Raw genomic sequence first — 22,500 nt, 5'->3', positions numbered from 1 at the left:
ACCCACACCCACACCACACCCACACCACACCCCACCCACATCCACACCCACATCCACACCCACATCCACACCCACACCACATCCACACCACACCCACACCCACACCACACCCACACCACACCACATCCACACCCACACCCACACCCACACCACACCACACCACATCCACACCACACTCACACCACAACCACACCACACCCACACCACACCCACACATCCACACTCACATCCACACCACACTCACACCACACCACACCACACTCACACCACACCACACCACACTCACACCACACCACACCACACCCACACCACACCCACACCCACACCACACCACACCCACACAACCACAACCACACCCACACATCCACACCCACATCCACACCACAGCCACATCCACACCACACCCACACCACAACCACACCACAACCACACCACACCCACACCACACCCACACCACACCCACACATCCACACTCACATCCACACCACACTCACACCACACCACACCACACCACACCCACACCACACCCACACCCACACCCACACCACAGCCACATCCACACCACAACCACACCACACCACACCCACACCACATCCACACTCACATCCACACCACACCACACCACACTCACACCACACCACACCCACACCACACCCACACCACACCCACACCACACCCACACCCACACCACACCACATCCACACCACATCCACACCACACCCACACCACATCCACACCACACCCACACCACACTCACACCACACTCACACCACACCACACCCACACCACAACCACACCACAACCACACCACACCACACCACATCCACACTCACATCCACACCACACTCACACCACACCACACCACACCACACTCACACCACACCACACCACACCCACACCACACCCACACCACACCCACACAACCACACCCACACATCCACACCCACATCCACACCCACATCCACACCACACCACATCCACACCACACCAGACTCACACCCACACCACACCACACCACACCCACACCACATCCACACCCACACCACACCACATCCACACCACACCCACACCACAACCACACCACACCCACACCACACCCACACATCCACACTCACATCCACACCACACTCACACCACACCACACCACACTCACACCACACCACACCACACCACACCACACCCACACCACACCCACACCCACACCACACCCACACAACCACACCCACACCCACACATCCACACCCACACATCCACACCCACATCCACACCCACACCACACCACACCACACCCACACCCACACCACACCCACACATCCACACTCACATCCACACCACACTCACACCACACCACACCACACCACACCACACCACACCCACACCCACACCACACCCACACCCACACCCACACCACAGCCACATCCACACCACACTCACACCACACCACACCACACTCACACCACACTCACACCACACCACACCACACCCACACCACACCCACACCACACCCACACCCACACCACACCCACACAACCACATCCACACCCACATCCACACCACATCCACACCACACCCACATCCACACCACACCCCACCCACATCCACACCCACATCCACACCCACATCCACACCCACACCACATCCACACCACACCACACCACATCCACACCACACCCACACCACACCACATCCACACCCACACCCACACCACACCACATCCACACCACACTCACACCACAACCACACCACACCCACACCACACCCACACATCCACACTCACATCCACACCACACTCACACCACACCACACTCACACCACACCACACCACACCCACACCACACCCACACCACACCCACACCCACACCACACCACACCCACACAACCACAACCACACATCCACACCCACATCCACACCACAGCCACATCCACACCACACCCACACCACAACCACACCACACCCACACCACACCCACACCACACCCACACATCCACACTCACATCCACACCACACTCACACCACACCACACCACACCACACCACACCCACACCACACCACACCCACACCCACACCCACACCCACAGCCACATCCACACCACAACCACACCACACCACACCCACACCACATCCACACTCACATCCACACCACACCACACCACACTCACACCACACCACACCCACACCACACCCACACCCACACCACACCCACACAACCACACCCACACATCCACACCCACATCCACACCACACCCACATCCACATCCACACCACACCACACCCACACCACATCCACACCCACATCCACACCACATCCACACCCACATCCACACCACACCCACATCCACACCACACCCACATCCACACCACACCCACACCACACCACACCCACATCCACATCCACACCACACCCACATCCACACCACACCACACCCACACCACACCCACACCACATCCACACCACACCCACACCACACCACACCCACATCCACACCCACATCCACACCACACCCACATCCACACCACACCCACACCCACATCCACATCCACACCCACATCCACATCCACACCACATCCACACCACACCACACCCACACCACACCACACCCACATCCACATCCACACCACACCACACCACACCCACACCCACATCCACACCACACCACACCCACATCCACATCCACATCCACACCACACCCACACCACACCACATCCACATCCACATCCACACCCACATCCACATCCACACCACAGCCACACATCCACACCACACCACACCCACACATCCACACCACACCACACCCACACCACACCCACACCCACACCACACCCACACCACATCCACACCACACCCACACCACACCACACCCACACCACACTCACACCACACCACACTCACACCACACCCACACCCACATCCACACCACACCACACCAGACTCACACCCACACCACACCCACACCACACCCACACCACACCACACCCACACCACACCACACCACACCACATCCACACCACAACCACACCACACCCACACCACACCCACACATCCACACTCACACATCCACACTCACATCCACACCACACTCACACCACACCCACACCACACCCACACCCACACCACACCACACCCACACAACCACACCCACACCCACACATCCACACCCACATCCACACCACAACCACATCCACTCCACACCACACCCACACATCCACATCCACATCCACACCACATCCACACCACACCCACACCACACCCACACCACACCCACACCACATCCACACCCACACCACACCCACATCCACACCCACACCACACCCACATCCACACCACAGCCACACCCACACATCCACACCACAGCCACATCCACACCACACCCACACCCACACCACACTCACACCACACCCACACCACATCCACACCCACACCACAACCACACCACACCACACCACACCCACACCACACCCACACATCCACACTCACATCCACACCACACTCACACCACACCACACCCACACCACACCACACCCACACCCACACCCACACCCACACCCACACCCACACCACAACCACAACCACACACCCACATCCACACCACAGCCACATCCACACCACACCCACACCCACATCCACATCCACACCACACCACACCACACCACACCACACCCACACCACATCCACACCCACACCCACACCCACATCCACACCACATCCACACCACACCCACACCACATCCACACCACAGCCACACCCACACATCCACACCACAGCCACATCCACCCCACACCCACACCACACCCACATCCACACCCACACCACATCCACACCACAGCCACACCACACCCACACCACATCCACACCACGCCCACACCCACACCCCAGCCACACCACACCCACACCACACCCACACCCACACCACACTCACACCACACCACACCCACACCACAACCACACCACACCACACCACTCCCACACCGCAACCACAACCACAACCACACCACACCCACACCACACCCACACATCCACACCCACATCACACCACACCACATCCACACTCACATCCACACCACACCCACACCACATCCACACCACATCCACACCCACACCACACCCACACCCACACACCCACACCCACATCCACACCACAGCCACATCCACACCACACCCACATCCACACCACACCACACCACACCACATCCACACCACAGCTACACATCCACACCACACCCACACCCACACCACACCCACACCACACCACATCACACCACACCCACACCCACACCACACCACACCCACACCACACCCACACCACACCCACACCACATCACACCACACTCACACCACACCACACCACATCCACACCACACCACACCACACCCACACCACAACCACACCACACCACACCACACCCACACATCCACACCCACACCCACACATCCACACCCACATCACACCACACCACATCCACACTCACATCCACACCACACTCACACCACACTCACACCACACCACACCCACACCACACCCACACATCCACACCACAGCCACACCCACACCCACATCCACACCACACCACACCACACCACACCACACCCACACCCACATCCACACCACACCCACACATCCACACCACACCCACACATCCACACCACACCCACACCACACCCACACCACACCCACACATCCACACCACACCCACACCACAACACACCACACCCACATCCCACCACACCACACCCACATCCACACCACACCACACCACACTCACACCACACCACACTCACACCACACCACACTCACACCACACCACACCCACACCACAACACACCCACATCCACACCACACCCACACCACTCCACACCACACCCACATCCACACCACACCACACTCACACCACACCACACTCACACCACACCCACATCCACACCCACACCCACACCCACACCACACCCACATCACACCACACCACACCCACACATCCACAGCCACATCCACATCCACACCACATCAACACACCACACCACACCCACACCCACACCCACACCACACCCACACACCCACACCCACACCCACACCACACCCACACACCCACACCCACACCACAGCCACATCCACATCCACACCCACACCACACCCACACACCCACACCCACACCCACACCACAGCCACACCCACACCCACACCCACACCACACCCACACACCCACACCCACACCCACACCCACATCCACACCACAGCCACATCCACACCCACACCACACCACACCACAGCCACACCACACCCACTCATCCACACCTACACCACATCCACACCCACACCACACCCACACCACATCCACACCACACCCACACATCCACACCCACACCCACACCACACCCACACATCCACACCACACCCACACCCACATCCACACCACAGCCACATCCACATCCACACCCACACCACACCACACCACAGCCACACCACACCCACTCATCCACACCTACACCACACCCACACATCCACACCCACACCACACCACACCACAGCCACACCACACCCACTCATCCACACCTACACCACACCCACACATCCACACCCACACCACACCCACACCACATCCACCACACATCCACACCACACCCACACATCCACACCCACAGCCACACCACATCCACACCACAGCCACACCCACACATCCACACCACAGCCACATCCACCCCACAGCCACATCCACACCACACCCACATCCACACCACACCCACACCCACACCCACACCACACCCACATCCACACCCACACCACATCCACACCACAGCCACACCACACCCACACCACATCCACACCACGCCCACACCCACATCCACACCACAGCCACACCCCAGCCACACCACACCCACACCACACTCACACCACACCACACCCACACCACAACCACACCACACCACACCACACCCACACCGCAACCACAACCACACCACACCCACACCACACCCACACATCCACACCCACACCACACCACACCACACCCACACCACATCCACACCACATCCACACCCACACCACACCCACACCCACACCCACACACCCACACCCACATCCACACCACAGCCACATCCACACCACACCCACACCCACATCCACACCACACCACACCACATCCACACCACAGCCACACATCCACACCACACCCACACCCACACCACACCCACACCACACCCACACCACACCACATCACACCACACCCACACCCACACCACACCACACACACACATCCACACCACACCACACCCACACCACACCCACACCACACCCACACCACATCACACCACACTCACACCACACCACACCACATCCACACCACACCACAACCACACCACACCACACCCACACCACACCACACCCACACATCCACACCCACACCCACACATCCACACCCACATCACACCACACCACATCCACACTCACATCCACACCACACTCACACCACACTCACACCACACCACACCACACCCACACCACACCCACACATCCACACCACAGCCACACCCACACCCACATCCACACCACACCACACCCACACCCACATCCACACCACACCCACACATCCACACCACACCCACACCACACCCACACCACACCCACACATCCACACCACACCCACACAACACCACACCCACACCACAACACACCACACCCACATCCCACCACACCACACCCACATCCACACCACACCACACCACACTCACACCACACTCACACCACACCACACTCACACCACACCACACCCACACCACAACACACCCACATCCACACCACACCCACACCACTCCACACCACACCCACATCCACACCACACCACACTCACACCACACCACACCCACATCCACACCCACATCCACACCCACACCCACACCCACACCACACCCACATCACACCACACCACACCCACACATCCACAGCCACATCCACATCCACACCACACCACACCCACACCCACACCCACACCACACCCACACACCCACACCCACACCCACATCCACACCACAGCCACATCCACATCCACATCCACACCCACACCACACCCACACACCCACACCCACACCCACACCCACACCACAGCCACACCCACACCCACACCCACACCCACACACCCACACCCACATCCACACCACAGCCACATCCACATCCACACCCACACCACACCACACCACAGCCACACCACACCCACTCATCCACACCTACACCACATCCACACCCACACCACACCCACACCACATCCACACCACACCCACACATCCACACCCACACCACACCCACACATCCACACCACACCCACACCCACACCCACATCCACACCACAGCCACATCCACATCCACATCCACACCCACACCACACCACACCACAGCCACACCACACCCACTCATCCACACCTACACCACACCCACACATCCACACCCACACCACACCACACCACAGCCACACCACACCCACTCATCCACACCTACACCACACCCACACATCCACACCCACACCACACCCACACCACATCCACACCACATCCACACCACACCCACACATCCACACCACACCCACACATCCACACCCACAGCCACACCACACCTGCGGCTCTGTGAGTTCCAGCACATTCAGATCATGAAGCGTCACAGGCACAGGTTTTCTGGCGCCCTCATACTGGACTAATGGTTTTACATCTGCCTGTGTTGTGTGTCTAGTGCCGGGGATTGTGGGTAACTGGGAAGAAGTGCAGTCCAATGCACGGCGCCTGCTGATGACGTCACACGGCGTGACACACTGTACGGTTCAACTACAGACGCAGAGACAAGAGACGCCACAGTCCTGCACAAACTGCCTCTCTCTCTCGCGCTGACACACACACACACACACACACACACGAGAAGAGAGAGAGACAAGAGACGCCACAGTCCTGCAAAAACTGCCTCTCTCTCTCTCTCGCTGACACACACACACACACACACACACGAGAAGAGAGAGAGACAAGAGACACCACAGTCCTGCACACACTGCCTCTCTCTCTCGCTGACACACACACACACACACACACACACACACACACACACACACACGAGGAGAGAGAGACAGGGGGCGCCACAGTCCTGCACACACTGCCTCTCTCTCTCTCTGACATACACACACACACACAGAGGAGAGAGAGAGAGAGAGAGAGCGTGAGAGATAGGAGACGCCACAGTCCTGCACACACTGCCTCTCTCTCTCACTGATACACACACACACACACACACACACGAGGAGAGAGAGAGAGACGGGTAAACTGACGTGTCGACCCAGCAGGGTTTTAATGATTGGCTTGTAGCTTTTTCTATAATGAATATTGACCTCATTTTGATAAACCTTTAATACAGACGTGCTCACAGGAGAAAGGTGTGTTTTAGGACCCGCTTTTATGTGTGTGTGTGTGTGTGTGTGTGTGTGTTCTGGAGTGAATCTCATGAGAACGGCTCACATTAAACCACAACATTACAAGACAAAACAAGCTTTTTTTTGTTTTGCATGAACAGAATGAAGCCTGGATTTTTTTGTGCAACTTTTAATCACAGTTAAGCATGTTTTCCTTTTGAATAATCATGATCATGTTGCAAAAAAAAAAAAAAATCGCATTAATGTAATGAGTTTGTATTTATGTCTCATTACTGTGATGTTATTAAAATTAGCATAAATTAAAGGCAGTGCAACATACATGATGTATACAACTTCACAATTTAAAGAATATATTTATTTTCTCACACTGAATTTGGTGGGGTGCTAAAAATGCAAAACGGACGTTAATGTTTTTCATCTAGATTTTTGGGGTAAAATATGACCTGAACAGCTTTTCATGAGATTCATATTCTGACAGCACTGAAATAATCCAAACGCTCCGCACGCGCTCAGTGTCTCATCACTGCACAACATGAAATATTTGACATGTTTGTAGAATTCATCAATCAACAGACAATCGTAGTTTGACAGGACAGGCCGTAGTTTCACATCATTAGTTTAGTATATTTTAGACATTTGTAATAATTTCCTGCAGATGTTTGTGTGCCTACATGATCCGTTCACAAACTCCCTTTTATCTTTTTATTTGATTTATTTTTCCCTCAAGATGCAGATATAATTATTATTTAACTATCAGTGCCTCTCATCAGTATTCGGCCGATATGCCTTTTTTATTATTTTTTTATGGTTTTGTTTTGTTTGTTGTTTTCTGAAACAGATTGTCAGGCTTTGGATGGTTTTCTCTATGTTTGCAGTATTTGCTGGTTGTGTGTCTGAGGATGATGGAGTTACACTGAAGCGCTTGATAACTTGAAATAAATAATTTTTTAATGTCTGCATTTGTTTTTATTTGAGTTCTCTCTGAGTCACGGGCTTCAGGTTTAGGATGTTTACGCATCTTCCATGTTTTTGTCTGCTGGTTGCTAACGAACGAACGACTGCCGAGTGTCTTTAGGGTGTGTGTGTGTCTCCTCTGGAACAGAGGTTGTGTTGTGATTTGATGATGTGCTGCAGTCTCTTAGGAATAGATGTGTGAATGATCTTTATGGAAAGTGACGTATAAAGAGTTTCTCGAGTGTAAATCCAGCTTCACTCCAGGACATGATGGAGTCACACGGGATTTAAGTTTTAAAGTTTTAAAAAGCTTAAAAGTAAGGGATTTTAGTCACTGAACAAATCACTAATATCCATGGAAGCCTGTTTCCGCCATGGAATAAAAAGTCACAATACAATGTTTAAAGTGCTCTATTCTGCTATTTTAAAGGTTTCTAATGTTGTTTTGGCGTCTCCTACAACAGGTTCACATTCATCCAAGCTCAAAAACACATTAATTTCCTCATAATCTCCACTGCAGCTTCAGCTCTTTTCTCTGAAACGCTTCCATCAAGGATTCAGTCTCTCTAAGCTCCGCCTCTCTGAGAGCTGCTCTGCTGTGATTGGTCAGAAAGCAAACGCTCATTATCATATCTGAATCTCAGCTCTTGATCACAGTGATACGAACAGTGACGATGGCGTGGGTTAGACCGTATCAATCTCAGAAAACAGCGTCTTCTCGACACGAACAACACGAACCAAACTCTTCCAGTCTCAGATACACTACAGTGTTTGAGGGCGGAGCTAAGAGACGCTGCTCAGCCAATGAGGACTACAGACTGACATTATGCTAATTAGTTACGAACCTACAGGTTCAGCAGGAAGTGAGACTGAATTCCGATTCTTTCTTTTGGTAAACAATAACTCAGTTTATCTGAACTGATCTTTTACAGCTTTATTACACACTGCATGAAAGGTCATATCTGACAAAGCATAAAAGATGCACTTTAATTGAGTTTATATCTCACAATTAAGATGAAAAAGTCAGATTTCTGAGATATAAACTCATAATTGCGAGTTTATACAGCGCATTAAAACACTTTCCCTTGTACATTAATCTTGATGGGACATTTAAGGACATGACGCATCAGTCAGTGTTCAGTTGTGGTGTCAAACACTTCCTGGTCACATGACGGGCGACATACGCACAGAACACGGAGTCACGTACACACACACACACACACACACACACACACACTCAAACACACACAGAGAGAGAGAGACTCGCTCTAACTAGAATTCATTCTTGAGCAACCAGACAGAAACAGGCTCAGGCGTGTGGTTGGAGAATGTGGGCTGATGGGAATGTCCATGATGATGCAGGGAGTTTCTGGTATAATAACACGGGCAGTGTTCATGACACACACACACACACACACACGTGAAGCACATCAGCCTCTCTGTAATGATCTGGCCTGCGAATGAAACAGGATCTTCAGGTCAGAGATGAACGTTTGTTTCTCCGGCATGAAGACGGAAGCAGGGAGGGCTAGTTTCCTCTTTAGTTAGTCAGTGTAATCGTCGACAGGTTTGATTTATTCTCTTGTTGTTCTGGCTGAAGGAAACTGTGACTGTGAGAGATATGAACGCAAGCTGAACGGATTGAAGGCTAATTGCATGAATTCATCAGCAAAGTTCAATCATTCTCGTCAGAAAGACAGACACATCAGCAGAATTTCTTTCATTTTTGTCGTTAATTTATTCAAGTTTTAAGTGATTTTGACAGTGCAAACAGAGTCCTGAGAATATAGAAGTACATCAGAGGATAGAAGGACAGAATATCATCTGGTCAGTTTCTTCACCAGCTCCAGCTCCTCCACTGGTTTCCACTGCTGGTTAATCGTCATCAGCTGAAAGAAAACAGAATCTGTTCATGCATCTCTAGTGTTTATCACTCTTCAACAGCTTCATATTTCAGCATCAGTTCATGCATTCACTCGGAATCGAACCGCAGTTCGAGCTCCTGCTATTATATTAAAAAATTAACATGAGCATAACCCGTCAGTCCGGGTGGATGAAGAGTTTATTAGGCATTTACCTTCTGTGGTTTTGACGGATCTAGTGTCTCCCATGGCTCTGGGTTATTTGTCTTGTTTAAACTATAAAAGTCAAGTAATGTTATCACTGGACAGCTTTTACAACATTATATGTTGAATATTAAAGGATCAGACATCCCTCATAATCATCATATTATCATACATTAAAAACTTTCATTTAGCTAGAAACCAACAGAACTTCTCCACAGTAACTAGTAACAATAAAGCATACAGGAAGCACTTTATAAAGATAGACTGATAACAATGTTTATTATTAACCGTGTTCATGAATTTAATAAATCTATAATAAAGATAAAGTTTCTCACATGACATCCGGTTTGGTCAGTAAGAAGTAAACGGAGGTTGTTGCTGCTCCGAGCGCGGCACAACCAACAATCCCAATCAAAGGAATTAACTAGAAAAATTGCAGAAAAGAAAAAGTGAAACAGTTGAAGTGATAAAATATTCCATATGATGATGATAAGTCTTCCTCACCTCCTTCCTTTTCTTGAGCATTTGAAAAAACCCTCCAGACATCTTTCACCTGCTACAACAAGGTTTCTTAAATTATTATTTTCTATTCAGTGTTTCAATGAGAGTTTGAGAGTCACAGATGAACAAATAGAAACCAAACATCAATGATGAAGAAGACGACAGATGTTGAGAGTGAACTGACCTTCTGAAGTTCTGTAGTAAATGCAGCATCATTCTGACTGTGTTGCTCATATAAACACAAAAGAGAGGTGTTTGATGGCACGTACACACACACCCATCCTCTCACGCACTTCACTTTCATACTGAAACTGATGAGCGCCCTCTGCTGGAGACAAAGACAATCTGCCTCACACAGTCACAAATATGAGATGAAAAGGATGTCTGAGGATCCCTGCTTCAAAGTGAAGTCTTCTCCACTTACACTCCACTGCACCTTCAAGGGGTCAATCAACGTTTGCTCACCTCCTTATAAATGACCAGGATGGCCCCTTAGTAAAAGCATGGGCAAAGGAGTAAAGAAGAGATAACCTTTGGTGTTGGGGATTAATGTGTTTTTTTTTGTTCAAATGTAAATAATATAAACATGTATATAAATGAAAAGGGCATCTCAGGAACAGCACTCCAGTGGTTCAGGTCTTCCCTTTCAGCAGGTCCTTCAGGGTGTCGTGGAGGGGTGAGGTGTCTAAGACCATCATCTAGCTACTGGAGTGCCTCAGGGCTCAGTGCTGGGACCGCTTCACAGAGCACATTGCTAGAACTGCCGGTCCTGCAGATTTGCCCTAAACAACACCAGGAGGATCAGGTCCATCCTATCGGAGCTACACAACTCCTTCTCCCAAGCTCTTGTTCTCTCCAGACTGGACTATTGTAATGCTCTCTCCTTCCAGCATCTGTCAAACCTCTGCAACTGATCCAGAATATGCTGTGAGTAGTGTGCTGTCAGGTTTAGTAGTGCAAGTAGTGTGCTGTAAGATTGAGTAGTGTTAGTGTGCTGTCATGTTGAGTAGTGTGCTGTGAGTAGTGTGCTGAGGTTGAGTAGTGTGCTGTGAGTAGTGTGCTGAGGTTGAGTAGTGTGTGCTGAGGTTGAGTAGTGTGCTGAGGTTGAGTAGTGTGCTGTGAGGTTGAGTAGTGTGCGTTGAGGTTGAGTAGTGTGCGGTGAGGTTGAGTAGTGTGCGGTGAGGTTGAGTAGTGTGTGGTGAGGTTGAGTAGTGTGCCGTGAGTAGTGTGCTGTGAGGTTGAGTAGTGTGTGGTGAGGTTGAGTAGTGTGCCGTGAGTAGTGTGCTGTGAGGTTGAGTAGTGTGCGGTGAGTAGTGTGCTGAGGTTGAGTAGTGTGCTGTGAGGTTGAGTAGTGTGTGGTGAGGTTGAGTAGTGTGCCGTGAGTAGTGTGCTGTGAGGTTGAGTAGTGTGCGGTGAGGTTGAGTAGTGTGCGGTGAGTAGTGTGCTGAGGTTGAGTAGTGTGCTGTGAGGTTGAGTAGTGTGTGGTGAGGTTGAGTAGTGTGCCGTGAGTAGTGTGCTGTGAGGTTGAGTAGTGTGCTGTGAGGTTGAGTAGTGTGTGGTGAGGTTGAGTAGTGTGTGGTGAGGTTGAGTAGTGTGTGGTGAGGTTGAGTAGTGTGCGGTGAGGTTGAGTAGTGTGCGGTGAGGTTGAGTAGTGTGCGGTGAGGTTGAGTAGTGTGCTGTGAGGTTGAGTAGTGTGTGGTGAGGTTGAGTAGTGTGTGGTGAGGTTGAGTAGTGTGCGGTGAGGTTGAGTAGTGTGCGGTGAGGTTGAGTAGTGTGCTGTGAGGTTGAGTAGTGTGTGGTGAGGTTGAGTAGTGTGTGGTGAGGTTGAGTAGTGTGTGGTGAGGTTGAGTAGTGTGTGGTGAGGTTGAGTAGTGTGCTGTGAGGTTGAGTAGTGTGTGGTGAGGTTGAGTAGTGTGTGGTGAGGTTGAGTAGTGTGTGGTGAGGTTGAGTAGTGTGCTGTGAGGTTGAGTAGTGTGCGGTGAGGTTGAGTAGTGTGCGGTGAGGTTGAGTAGTGTGCGGTGAGGTTGAGTAGTGTGCTGTGAGGTTGAGTAGTGTGCCGTGAGTAGTGTGCTGTGAGTAGTGTGCTGTGAGGTTGAGTAGTGTGCTGTGAGGTTGAGTAGTGTGTGGTGAGGTTGAGTAGTGTGTGGTGAGGTTGAGTAGTGTGCGGTGAGGTTGAGTAGTGTGCCGTGAGTAGTGTGCCGTGAGTAGTGTGCCGTGAGTAGTGTGCTGTGAGGTTGAGTAGTGTGCCGTGAGTAGTGTGCCGTGAGTAGTGTGCCGTGAGTAGTGTGCCGTGAGTAGTGTGCTGTGAGGTTGAGTAGTGTGCCGTGAGTAGTGTGCCGTGAGTAGTGTGCTGTGAGTAGTGTGCCGTGAGTAGTGTGCTGTGAGGTTGAGTAGTGTGCGGTGAGGTTGAGTAGTGTGCGGTGAGGTTGAGTAGTGTGTGGTGAGGTTGAGTAGTGTGCCGTGAGGTTGAGTAGTTGCACAGTGCTCTCCCAGCAATACAGGAACTGCTCTGTGACAGTATTATGGGATTAGGAATCTAAGAATTAGGAATTAGTATGTAAATAGATTCTAAACAAACCCATATCCTGTAATTACTACTATCATTATTATTATGAAGTAGTTTTGCACTGAAGCACTTATGAACACATTTACTGACTGTGCTTGTTTTGTACAGATGTAGAACCCACAAACAACATCTGTTTAAAACATGCATTTCATCCAGAGTTCAGCTGTGTCCTTCTACTCTCAATCTACGGCACTTCCTCATCGACCTGAAACACGTCGCTCTCACACTGATCACAGTAACAATCGTAACTGAGCTGGCTGATTTAAAAATCTAGTTTTTTTAAAATGTATATCCATTTATAATACTATGTATTGTATAACCTTTGCATCAGATTCCAAAAAAAACTAGTTAACGCTGCAGTGAGTGACGGTAAAAATGACATATTTCTCTCATCTGACTGCGGTTATCAATCTCTCTATTTTTTTCCTATTTTGGAAAGTTGTAAAAACACACTTAACTTCGAAAATTAAGATTGAAAACTGGAAACCATGACATTTGTACACAAATTACAAACATTTTTATTGTACACATTTTTAACAGAGACATGAGTGTAAGTTCTGCTGAAGTTGTTCAGGACTCAGCGATGGACTCAAAATCCGAAGCGCCTTCATAAAGTACGTGTGCCTCACGCAGGGAACATCGAGTCCATCCTCGCGCAGGGCCAGAAGAGCCGCCTGGAAGACACACACACACACACACACACACACGAGTCCAGGTTTACAGAAGGAGAGCAAGTGAATCCTAGCGATGAGTGTGTGATTTACCTCTTTGCACAGGTTTTCTAGATCGGCTCCAGAGAAGAGCTCAGTTTGATCAGCCAGATCCTGCAAACACACGTCCTGATGAAGCGGGACACGTTTAGTGCAGACGTTCAGCACGGCCAGACGACCCTGATCACAGCAGACAACATCAGCATCAGCTCATCATCATCCAATCAAATCCTCATGGATAAAATCAAGCCCCGCCCTTGTTCTGTTTCACTCACAACAGGGAAGAAAACACCAGCGCAACCCTCTGGTGCTCTTCGTGAGTCCTTCAAAAATTATTGAATTTTTTTTTTGTCAATGAAATTAATGTACTATATTTTAGTTTGATAATGTTTAGTATTTTTTAGTGTTGGGTCCGAGTCCACCATTGTCGAGTCCGAGTCGAGTCCAAGTCCTTAACAATCGAGTCCGAGTCCAAGTCCGAGTCCAAAGAGGGCCGAGTCGCACTTGAGTCCGAGTCCTTAACATCCGAGTCCGAGTCGAGTCCGGCCGAGTCCACAAAGACTTAAATAGTTTTAAATTGACCTTTCACAAAGACCCGCCCCTCTTACTGTCGCTACGTCCGACAAGCCATTCCGCTCTCACTCCACATGTTCTCACACAGTGAAATATATATTGCAGAGCAAAGAGGACACTGACAATGCGCCAACATACAAGACAAGGCTACTTCTGGTATGAAATAAAGTCTTAGCTTTCAAATTTTGTAATTTTTATGAAATTAAAACAATACACACCGTTTTGTGGTGCTTTAATATAGGCCTCAACTCAAGCAGCACATGAACTGATAATATCTTCTAGTTATAGCACGAATTAAACATGAATGAACATCAGAACTGCAAAAAGAATTCAATACACAAAATTTTTCAAGTTCAAGTCCAATGACTTTAATCTACTATCTGGTTTGGTTTGTTTGTCGGACAAAAATGGCAGGTATCTGCATTATGATTGGTCAGATCGTATGTCAATCAAATCCAGTGAAAGGTCTCAACACTGAGCTCTTAAATTAATATGTTAAACCTTACAAAATGATTCCAATGTATAGTTACAGTCATACGTTTACCTATCGTACATCTTTCAGATTCTGCAAGGTAATGCTCAAGAATATAACACGATGCATTAAGAGCCAGGAGTAAACTTTTGAGCAAGATGACGTTGATTTTTTAATTTTTATTTATTTTGATTATCTTATTTTGTTTTACATGCTAATATCTTATTTAGCCTCTAAATGGCAGGACTAAATTAATTAATGAATTTTTAAATAAAATAAGAGCAATTTACACCAATGATCCAGTTCAAAAATGTACACCCCCTGGCTCCTAATGGTTGCTTCCTTCTTGAGCATCACTAAATGTTTGCAGGGTTTGTAATAGTTGTGTATGAGTCCATCAGTTGTCTTCAGTGTGACAAGATGGATCTCACAATCATGGTCACTGCTAGTAAGGAGTCAAATATGCAGACGATGCTGGAAAAGCAAAGAATGTGCAGGAGCTGGAGGATTTTTCCTCATGAACAACCATTAAAAAAAATATATATATCAGGTAATGAAACACAATATTAAAATCAAGCCTATGTAATTTGTCTTGTATTTTGTGTTTGCATTTTTTCTTGTGGACTAGGCTATTAAACATCCATTATGTGAAAAAGATTTTTCAGGACAGTAATAAATAGAAACAATGTTTTTATGATCATCCTCATTAAAAAATAAATAAATATTACATTTTGGAGATTCTGCAAGGTGTATGTAAACTTATGACTAAAGTGTAGGCTAAATCAATGTAACAAAAATCATAACATTATTAGACGCCAAAATGTTGCTTTGGTTATCACGTTCTCATGTTGCTATGGTTACTGTGTCAATCATCGCAATTTCATGACTCACAGGACTAAAATTCTGCGGATTCTCTCCCACATTTAAATGCAGTTATCACTCTTTTTAATTTACAGTGTGAACGTAACCACTGGTCCTCTAGAAGTATGAAAAAAATATATTATTTAGATTGTCAATAGCGCTCACTTTAAGCCATCACTTACTTCTTTCACTTACGTTCTGCACTCTCACTGAAACTCTCGTCATAAACACTGAAGTTGTCCGCACTGCACAGCGAATCTCTTATTTATATCACGTCAAGACTTTTTTGTTTATGAGGAGATTTGCGAAAGGATAAAACTCGCGCTGATTCTGAACATACGTTTTGAGCGACTTCTCCGCATGGTGACTCAAAACGCCTCTGATTGGCCACTGTGTTCATGCGCTTAATATACATATCTGTGATTGGCTACAATGCTCAACACTGACACAACACAATGTAAGCAGTTTCGTTTCGTTTCGTTTTTGAATAAAATTGTGTCCTTCAGTGCCCGGACTCGACTGTACTCGGCAAATTTTCCGAGTCTAAAATGTCCGAGTCCGTGTCAAGTCCGAGTACAAATTCATCCGAGTGCGTGACAAGTCCGAGTTCATTCAAAATTGGACTCGAGTCCGGACTCGAGTCCGAGTCCGAGTTCGAGTACCCCAACTCTAGTATTTTTAGGGGATTTTATGGTACTAAATTATATTTACGCTGTATTTATAATCCATTTATTCACTTTTTGAACATAGACCTGAAAATTAAATTTCCAACTTAAACTGTCATAAATTTGTAATGCTTTAAAGCGACAGACTGAAGTTTGATCTCTTCAAAGACGGCACTTGACAGATTATTGCTGAAGTGAAAAAATAAGATTTAAAATTTTTATGAAATACATATTTTCAAAATCACGTTTTACTCTAAAACTGCAAGAACATCAAAGCCATAAATCTAAACAAGTTGTGTTCCAAATGTGAGCCTGATATCTAAAAAAATGATCTTTCGTGAGATGTTGTTCGGCTGCAGTACCAAACGCTTCCACTAGAGGAAACTCGTCTCATTCATTTCCAATGCGCTCATTATTGATCACGAGGAGCTCAAGTGTGACTATTATTTACAGGACCATTTAACCTGTTCGAATCATGTCCATGATTTTTTGTGTTCAACCAGCAAGTGCCAAAACCTTTACCATGTTTCATACCATTCCGATGAAGATTTTTTTTTAATAAAAAAACAAAACATAAAACACGAAGAGCACAGACATCATGAAATTCAATGAAGATTTCAAGGTGACTTTAACGCAGTGGAGTGTGTGTGGCTGATGCTACGACTGCTCACCTCTCGGTCTGGAGGAGGCACGTATATAATCTGGTCGAGTCGGCCGGGTCTGAGCAAAGCGCTGTCCAGAACGTCTGCTCTATTAGTGGCAGCCACGATCAAAACATCCTTATTACACACTTCCTGGAGCTCCATCTGAAATCACACACACAGTGTTAACATCACTTGAAACTCATTTGTTGTTAAATTTTTAAAAATCAAGTGTTCATCAGAGGGATCCAAGACACACAATGCAAGATATTTAGAGCTGAATTAAAAGGGTTATGCATGAAATCGGGAGTTATTTTGAATTTAAGTTGAAAGAATGTGAGGAATATGTGCTTAAATTACTATTTATTTATTGATCAAATCTTGTAATTTTAAAGATAAATAAAATAAAAAATAAAATCTCCAAAAAAATTTGCATTAAAAAATAGAGAAAAATAACAAAATGAAATAAAATAAGCTTTCTGAACAAAAAAAAAAAAAAAATGTAAGTATAATTTTAGGGCTTCGGGTGATTTTGACCCGGGAGGGAAAGAAGTGTTACAGAACGCGAGGGAAGGATGAGGGTTAAAAATGACCTGATGTATTCTGGTGTCCTCCTGCTCTCCTCCCTCTATCTGAGCGATCTTTCTTCCCTCGCTCCGCCTCTCCACAGTCCGAAACCCCACGCCGTCCAGCTCAGTCAGCAGAACCGACAGAACCTGCGACTGAACGCTGTGAGACGAAGCGCTGTCCGCTCGAGAGCCCACCATGCTGTCGATCTCATCCAGGAACACGATGGAGGGCGCACACGCTCGCGCTTGAGCAAACAACTGCAGACAGACCGAGAGAAACAGCCATAACATCGCTCAAGGGGGACGAGCCGCTGAAATCAGCTCAGTGTTAGAGGAGGAGTTCTTTAAAATGAGAATTAGCCCATAATTTACTCGCCCTCAAGTCATCCTAGGTGTATATGACATTGCAACCATGAACTTTTATGCACTTTTATGATGGACAGATGCACTTTTATGATGGACAGATGCACTTTTATGATGGACAGATGCACTTTTTTGAGCTTTAAACTGATGGTTGCAATTCACTGCAATTATAAAGCTCGGAAGAGCCTGGGTGTTTATTTATATAACTCTGATTGTATTCGTCTGAAAGAAGAATGTCATATACACCTAGGATGAGTTCAGGGTGAGTAAATCATGGGCTAACTCTCATTTTTGGGTGAACTATCCCTTTAAGTGTGTGATGTCAGACCTGTGCGAGTGTTTTCTCTGAGTCCCCCACGTAAGGAGAGAAGAGCTGGGCTCCACTGATGGAGAAGAAGGTGCAGTGTGATGAAGAAGCGGCTGCTTTCACCAGCGAGGTCTTCGCACACCCGGGCGGCCCGTACAGCAACACTCCTCTGGGCCGAGAAACACCCATCCGCACCAGTGCTTCTGGAAACCTCATGGGCCACTCGATACTCTGAACACAAGCATGTCATTAAACACAAGAACTGAACACCTGTATAGACCTTATGCACCAGAGACACAAGTGCGCAGCCATCTTTACAATATTGTCTTTGAACTTCTACTTTTTGTAGAGTAAACTAAAGTTATCATGATTTTATAACTTGGGAGTGTGTTTCGGCGGGAAAGTGATGTCAGTGCATTCTCTCTATTGGCTGCCAGTAACCAAGTGAACTCTTGTACCTGTTTGAGCTTGAGCTTCACGTCCTCTAGCCCTCCGATCTCCTCCCAGCTGATGGGTTTGAAGTCAGTCGCTCCGATACTGCTCCTCAAACACGACGGCTGCACGTGCCGCAACGCTCGCATGAAGTGCTGCATCGACACCGGCTCACTCGCTCCCGCCTGAACGACCACGACAACTCATCACAATCACAACTCATCACAGTCACAACTCATCACTCATCACAGTCACAACTCATCACAGTCACAACTCATCACTCATCACAGTCACAACTCATCACAGTCACAACTCATCACAGTCACAACGACTCACTCATCACAGTCACAACTCATCACAGTCACAACTCATCACAGTCACAACGACTCACTCATCACAGTCACAACTCCTAATCACGACTCACGACTCATCATGACGACTCACGACTCACCACGACTCATCACGAATCATCACGACTCATCACGACTCATCATCACGACGACTCACTCATCACGACGGACGACTCACTCATCACGACGACTCACTCATCACAGTCACAACTCCTAATCACGACTCACGACTCATCATGACTCACCACGAATCATCACGACTCACTCATCACGACGGACGACTCACTCATCACGACGGACGACTCACTCATCACGACGGACGACTCACTCATCACGACGGACGACTCACTCATCACGACGGACGACTCACTCATCACGACGACTCACCACTCATCACGACGACTCACCACTCATCACGACGACTCACCACTCATCACGACGACTCACCACGACTCACCACTCATCACAATGACTCACTCATCACGACTCACCACTCACCACGACTCACCACTCATCACAACGACTCACCACTCATCACAACGACTCACCACTCATCACAACGACTCGACTCACCATTCATCACAACGACTCACCACTCATCACAACGACTCACCACTCATCACCACTCATCACGACGACTCACCTCTCATCACGACGACTCACCTCTCATCACGACGACTCACCTCTCATCACGACGACTCACCTCTCATCACGACGACTCACCTCTCATCACGACGACTCACCTCTCATCACGACGACTCACCACTCATCACGACGACTCACCACTCATCACGACGACTCACCACTCATCACGACTCACCACTCATCACAATGACTCACTCATCACGACTCACCACTCATCACGACTCACCACTCATCACAACGACTCACCACTCATCACAACGACTCACCACTCATCACAACGACTCGACTCACCACTCATCACAACGACTCGACTCACCACTCATCACAACGACTCGACTCACCACTCATCACGGCTCATCACGACTCATCACGACTCATCATCACGACGACTCACTCATCACGACGGACGACTCACTCATCACGACGACTCACTCATCACAGTCACAACTCCTAATCACGACTCACAACTCATCATGACTCACCACGAATCATCACGACTCACTCATCACGACGGACGACTCACTCATCACGACGGACGACTCACTCATCACGACGACTCACCACTCATCACGACGACTCAACACTCATCACGACGACTCACCACGACTCACCACTCATCACAATGACTCACTCATCACGACTCACCCCTCACCACGACTCACCACTCATCACAACGACTCACCACTCATCACAACGACTCACCACTCATCACAACGACTCACCACTCATCACAACGACTCACCACTCATCACAACGACTCGACTCACCACTCATCACGACGACTCACCACTCATCACCACTCATCACGACGACTCACCTCTCATCACGACGACTCACCTCTCATCACGACGACTCACCTCTCATCACGACGACTCACCTCTCATCACGACGACTCACCACTCATCACGACGACTCACCACTCATCACGACGACTCACCACGACTCACGACTCACCACGACTCACCACTCATCACAATGACTCACTCATCACGACTCACCACTCATCACAACGACTCACCACTCATCACAACGACTCACCACTCATCACAACGACTCACCACTCATCACAACGACTCGACTCACCACTCATCACAACGACTCGACTCACCACTCATCACAACGACTCGACTCACCACTCATCACGGCTCATCACGACTCATCACGGCTCATCACGGCTCATCACGACTCATCACGACTCATCACGACTCATCACGACTCATCACGACTCATCACGACTCATCACGACTCACCACTCATCACGACTCACCACTCATCACTCATCACCACTCATCACGACTCACCACTCATCACCACAACTCATCACAGGGGAGTAAATCAGAGGCTTTTATTGTTCAAACACGCGATCAGTGACTGCACCTGTGAGTGCCTCATGGCCTGCAGCGCTGCCTCTCTACTGAGCGCGCTCAGATC

General features: G+C 48.8%; 3 protein-coding genes across 4 annotated transcripts in view; 1 reads left to right on the top strand and 2 right to left on the bottom strand.

Annotated features, from left to right (window-relative positions):
- slc30a4 (solute carrier family 30 member 4) overlaps nt 1–9,349 on the top strand; it is a 21,181-nt gene extending 11,832 nt beyond the window's left edge. The window contains exon 8 of the mRNA XM_084123602.1: nt 7,710–9,349. Coding sequence (XP_083979728.1) covers nt 7,710–7,864 — 155 coding nt within the window. The 3' untranslated portion in view covers nt 7,865–9,349. The remainder of the gene's footprint in view (nt 1–7,709) is intronic.
- Nucleotides 9,350–11,062: 1,713 nt separating this feature from the next.
- Nucleotides 11,063–12,222, bottom strand: cUnh15orf48 (chromosome Un C15orf48 homolog). Of its 2 annotated transcripts, none has more exons than XM_084123603.1 (5): nt 12,100–12,222; nt 11,919–11,970; nt 11,750–11,838; nt 11,426–11,486; nt 11,063–11,237 (listed from the first exon to the last, which is right to left on the bottom strand). In XM_084123603.1, exons 2-5 carry the CDS (start codon nt 11,958–11,960, stop codon nt 11,169–11,171), a joined length of 261 nt encoding a protein of 86 aa, XP_083979729.1. In that variant the 5' UTR covers nt 11,961–11,970; nt 12,100–12,222; the 3' UTR covers nt 11,063–11,168. The 2 variants fall into 2 exon arrangements, with proteins under 2 accessions (XP_083979729.1, XP_083979730.1); XM_084123604.1 differs by having other exon boundaries at nt 11,919–11,967; nt 12,100–12,188.
- A 2,753-nt stretch (nt 12,223–14,975) lies between these two features.
- The window catches only part of afg2b (AFG2 AAA ATPase homolog B), a 10,680-nt gene continuing 3,155 nt past the window's right edge, over nt 14,976–22,500 (bottom strand). Inside the window, exons 3-9 of the mRNA XM_084124565.1 lie at nt 22,447–22,500; nt 20,101–20,259; nt 19,664–19,873; nt 18,997–19,230; nt 18,434–18,568; nt 15,246–15,371; nt 14,976–15,155 (exon numbers count right to left, since the gene is read on the bottom strand). The exon at nt 22,447–22,500 is cut by the window's right edge and continues 129 nt beyond it. Coding sequence (XP_083980691.1) covers nt 15,015–15,155; nt 15,246–15,371; nt 18,434–18,568; nt 18,997–19,230; nt 19,664–19,873; nt 20,101–20,259; nt 22,447–22,500 — 1,059 coding nt within the window. The 3' untranslated portion in view covers nt 14,976–15,014. The remainder of the gene's footprint in view (nt 15,156–15,245; nt 15,372–18,433; nt 18,569–18,996; nt 19,231–19,663; nt 19,874–20,100; nt 20,260–22,446) is intronic.

This window comes from Abramis brama (genome assembly GCF_963993115.1).
Source record: "Abramis brama genome assembly, chromosome: 9".
In the NCBI taxonomy this organism is placed as follows: domain Eukaryota; kingdom Metazoa; phylum Chordata; class Actinopteri; order Cypriniformes; family Leuciscidae; genus Abramis; species Abramis brama.
This window is presented reverse-complemented; position numbering and strand designations above follow the sequence as displayed.

Excerpts from the sequence above, each read along its gene's own strand:
- cUnh15orf48 (XM_084123603.1), bottom strand. The coding sequence starts at position 11,960 with ATGTCTGGAGGGTTTTTTCAAATGCTCAAGAAAAGGAAGGAG. Across the intron at positions 11,839-11,918 it reads TGCTCAAGAAAAGGAAGGAG|TTAATTCCTTTGATTGGGAT; the intron begins GTGAGGAAGACT and ends CAATTTTTCTAG. Across the intron at positions 11,487-11,749 it reads CTGACCAAACCGGATGTCAT|TTTAAACAAGACAAATAACC; the intron begins GTGAGAAACTTT and ends TGACTTTTATAG.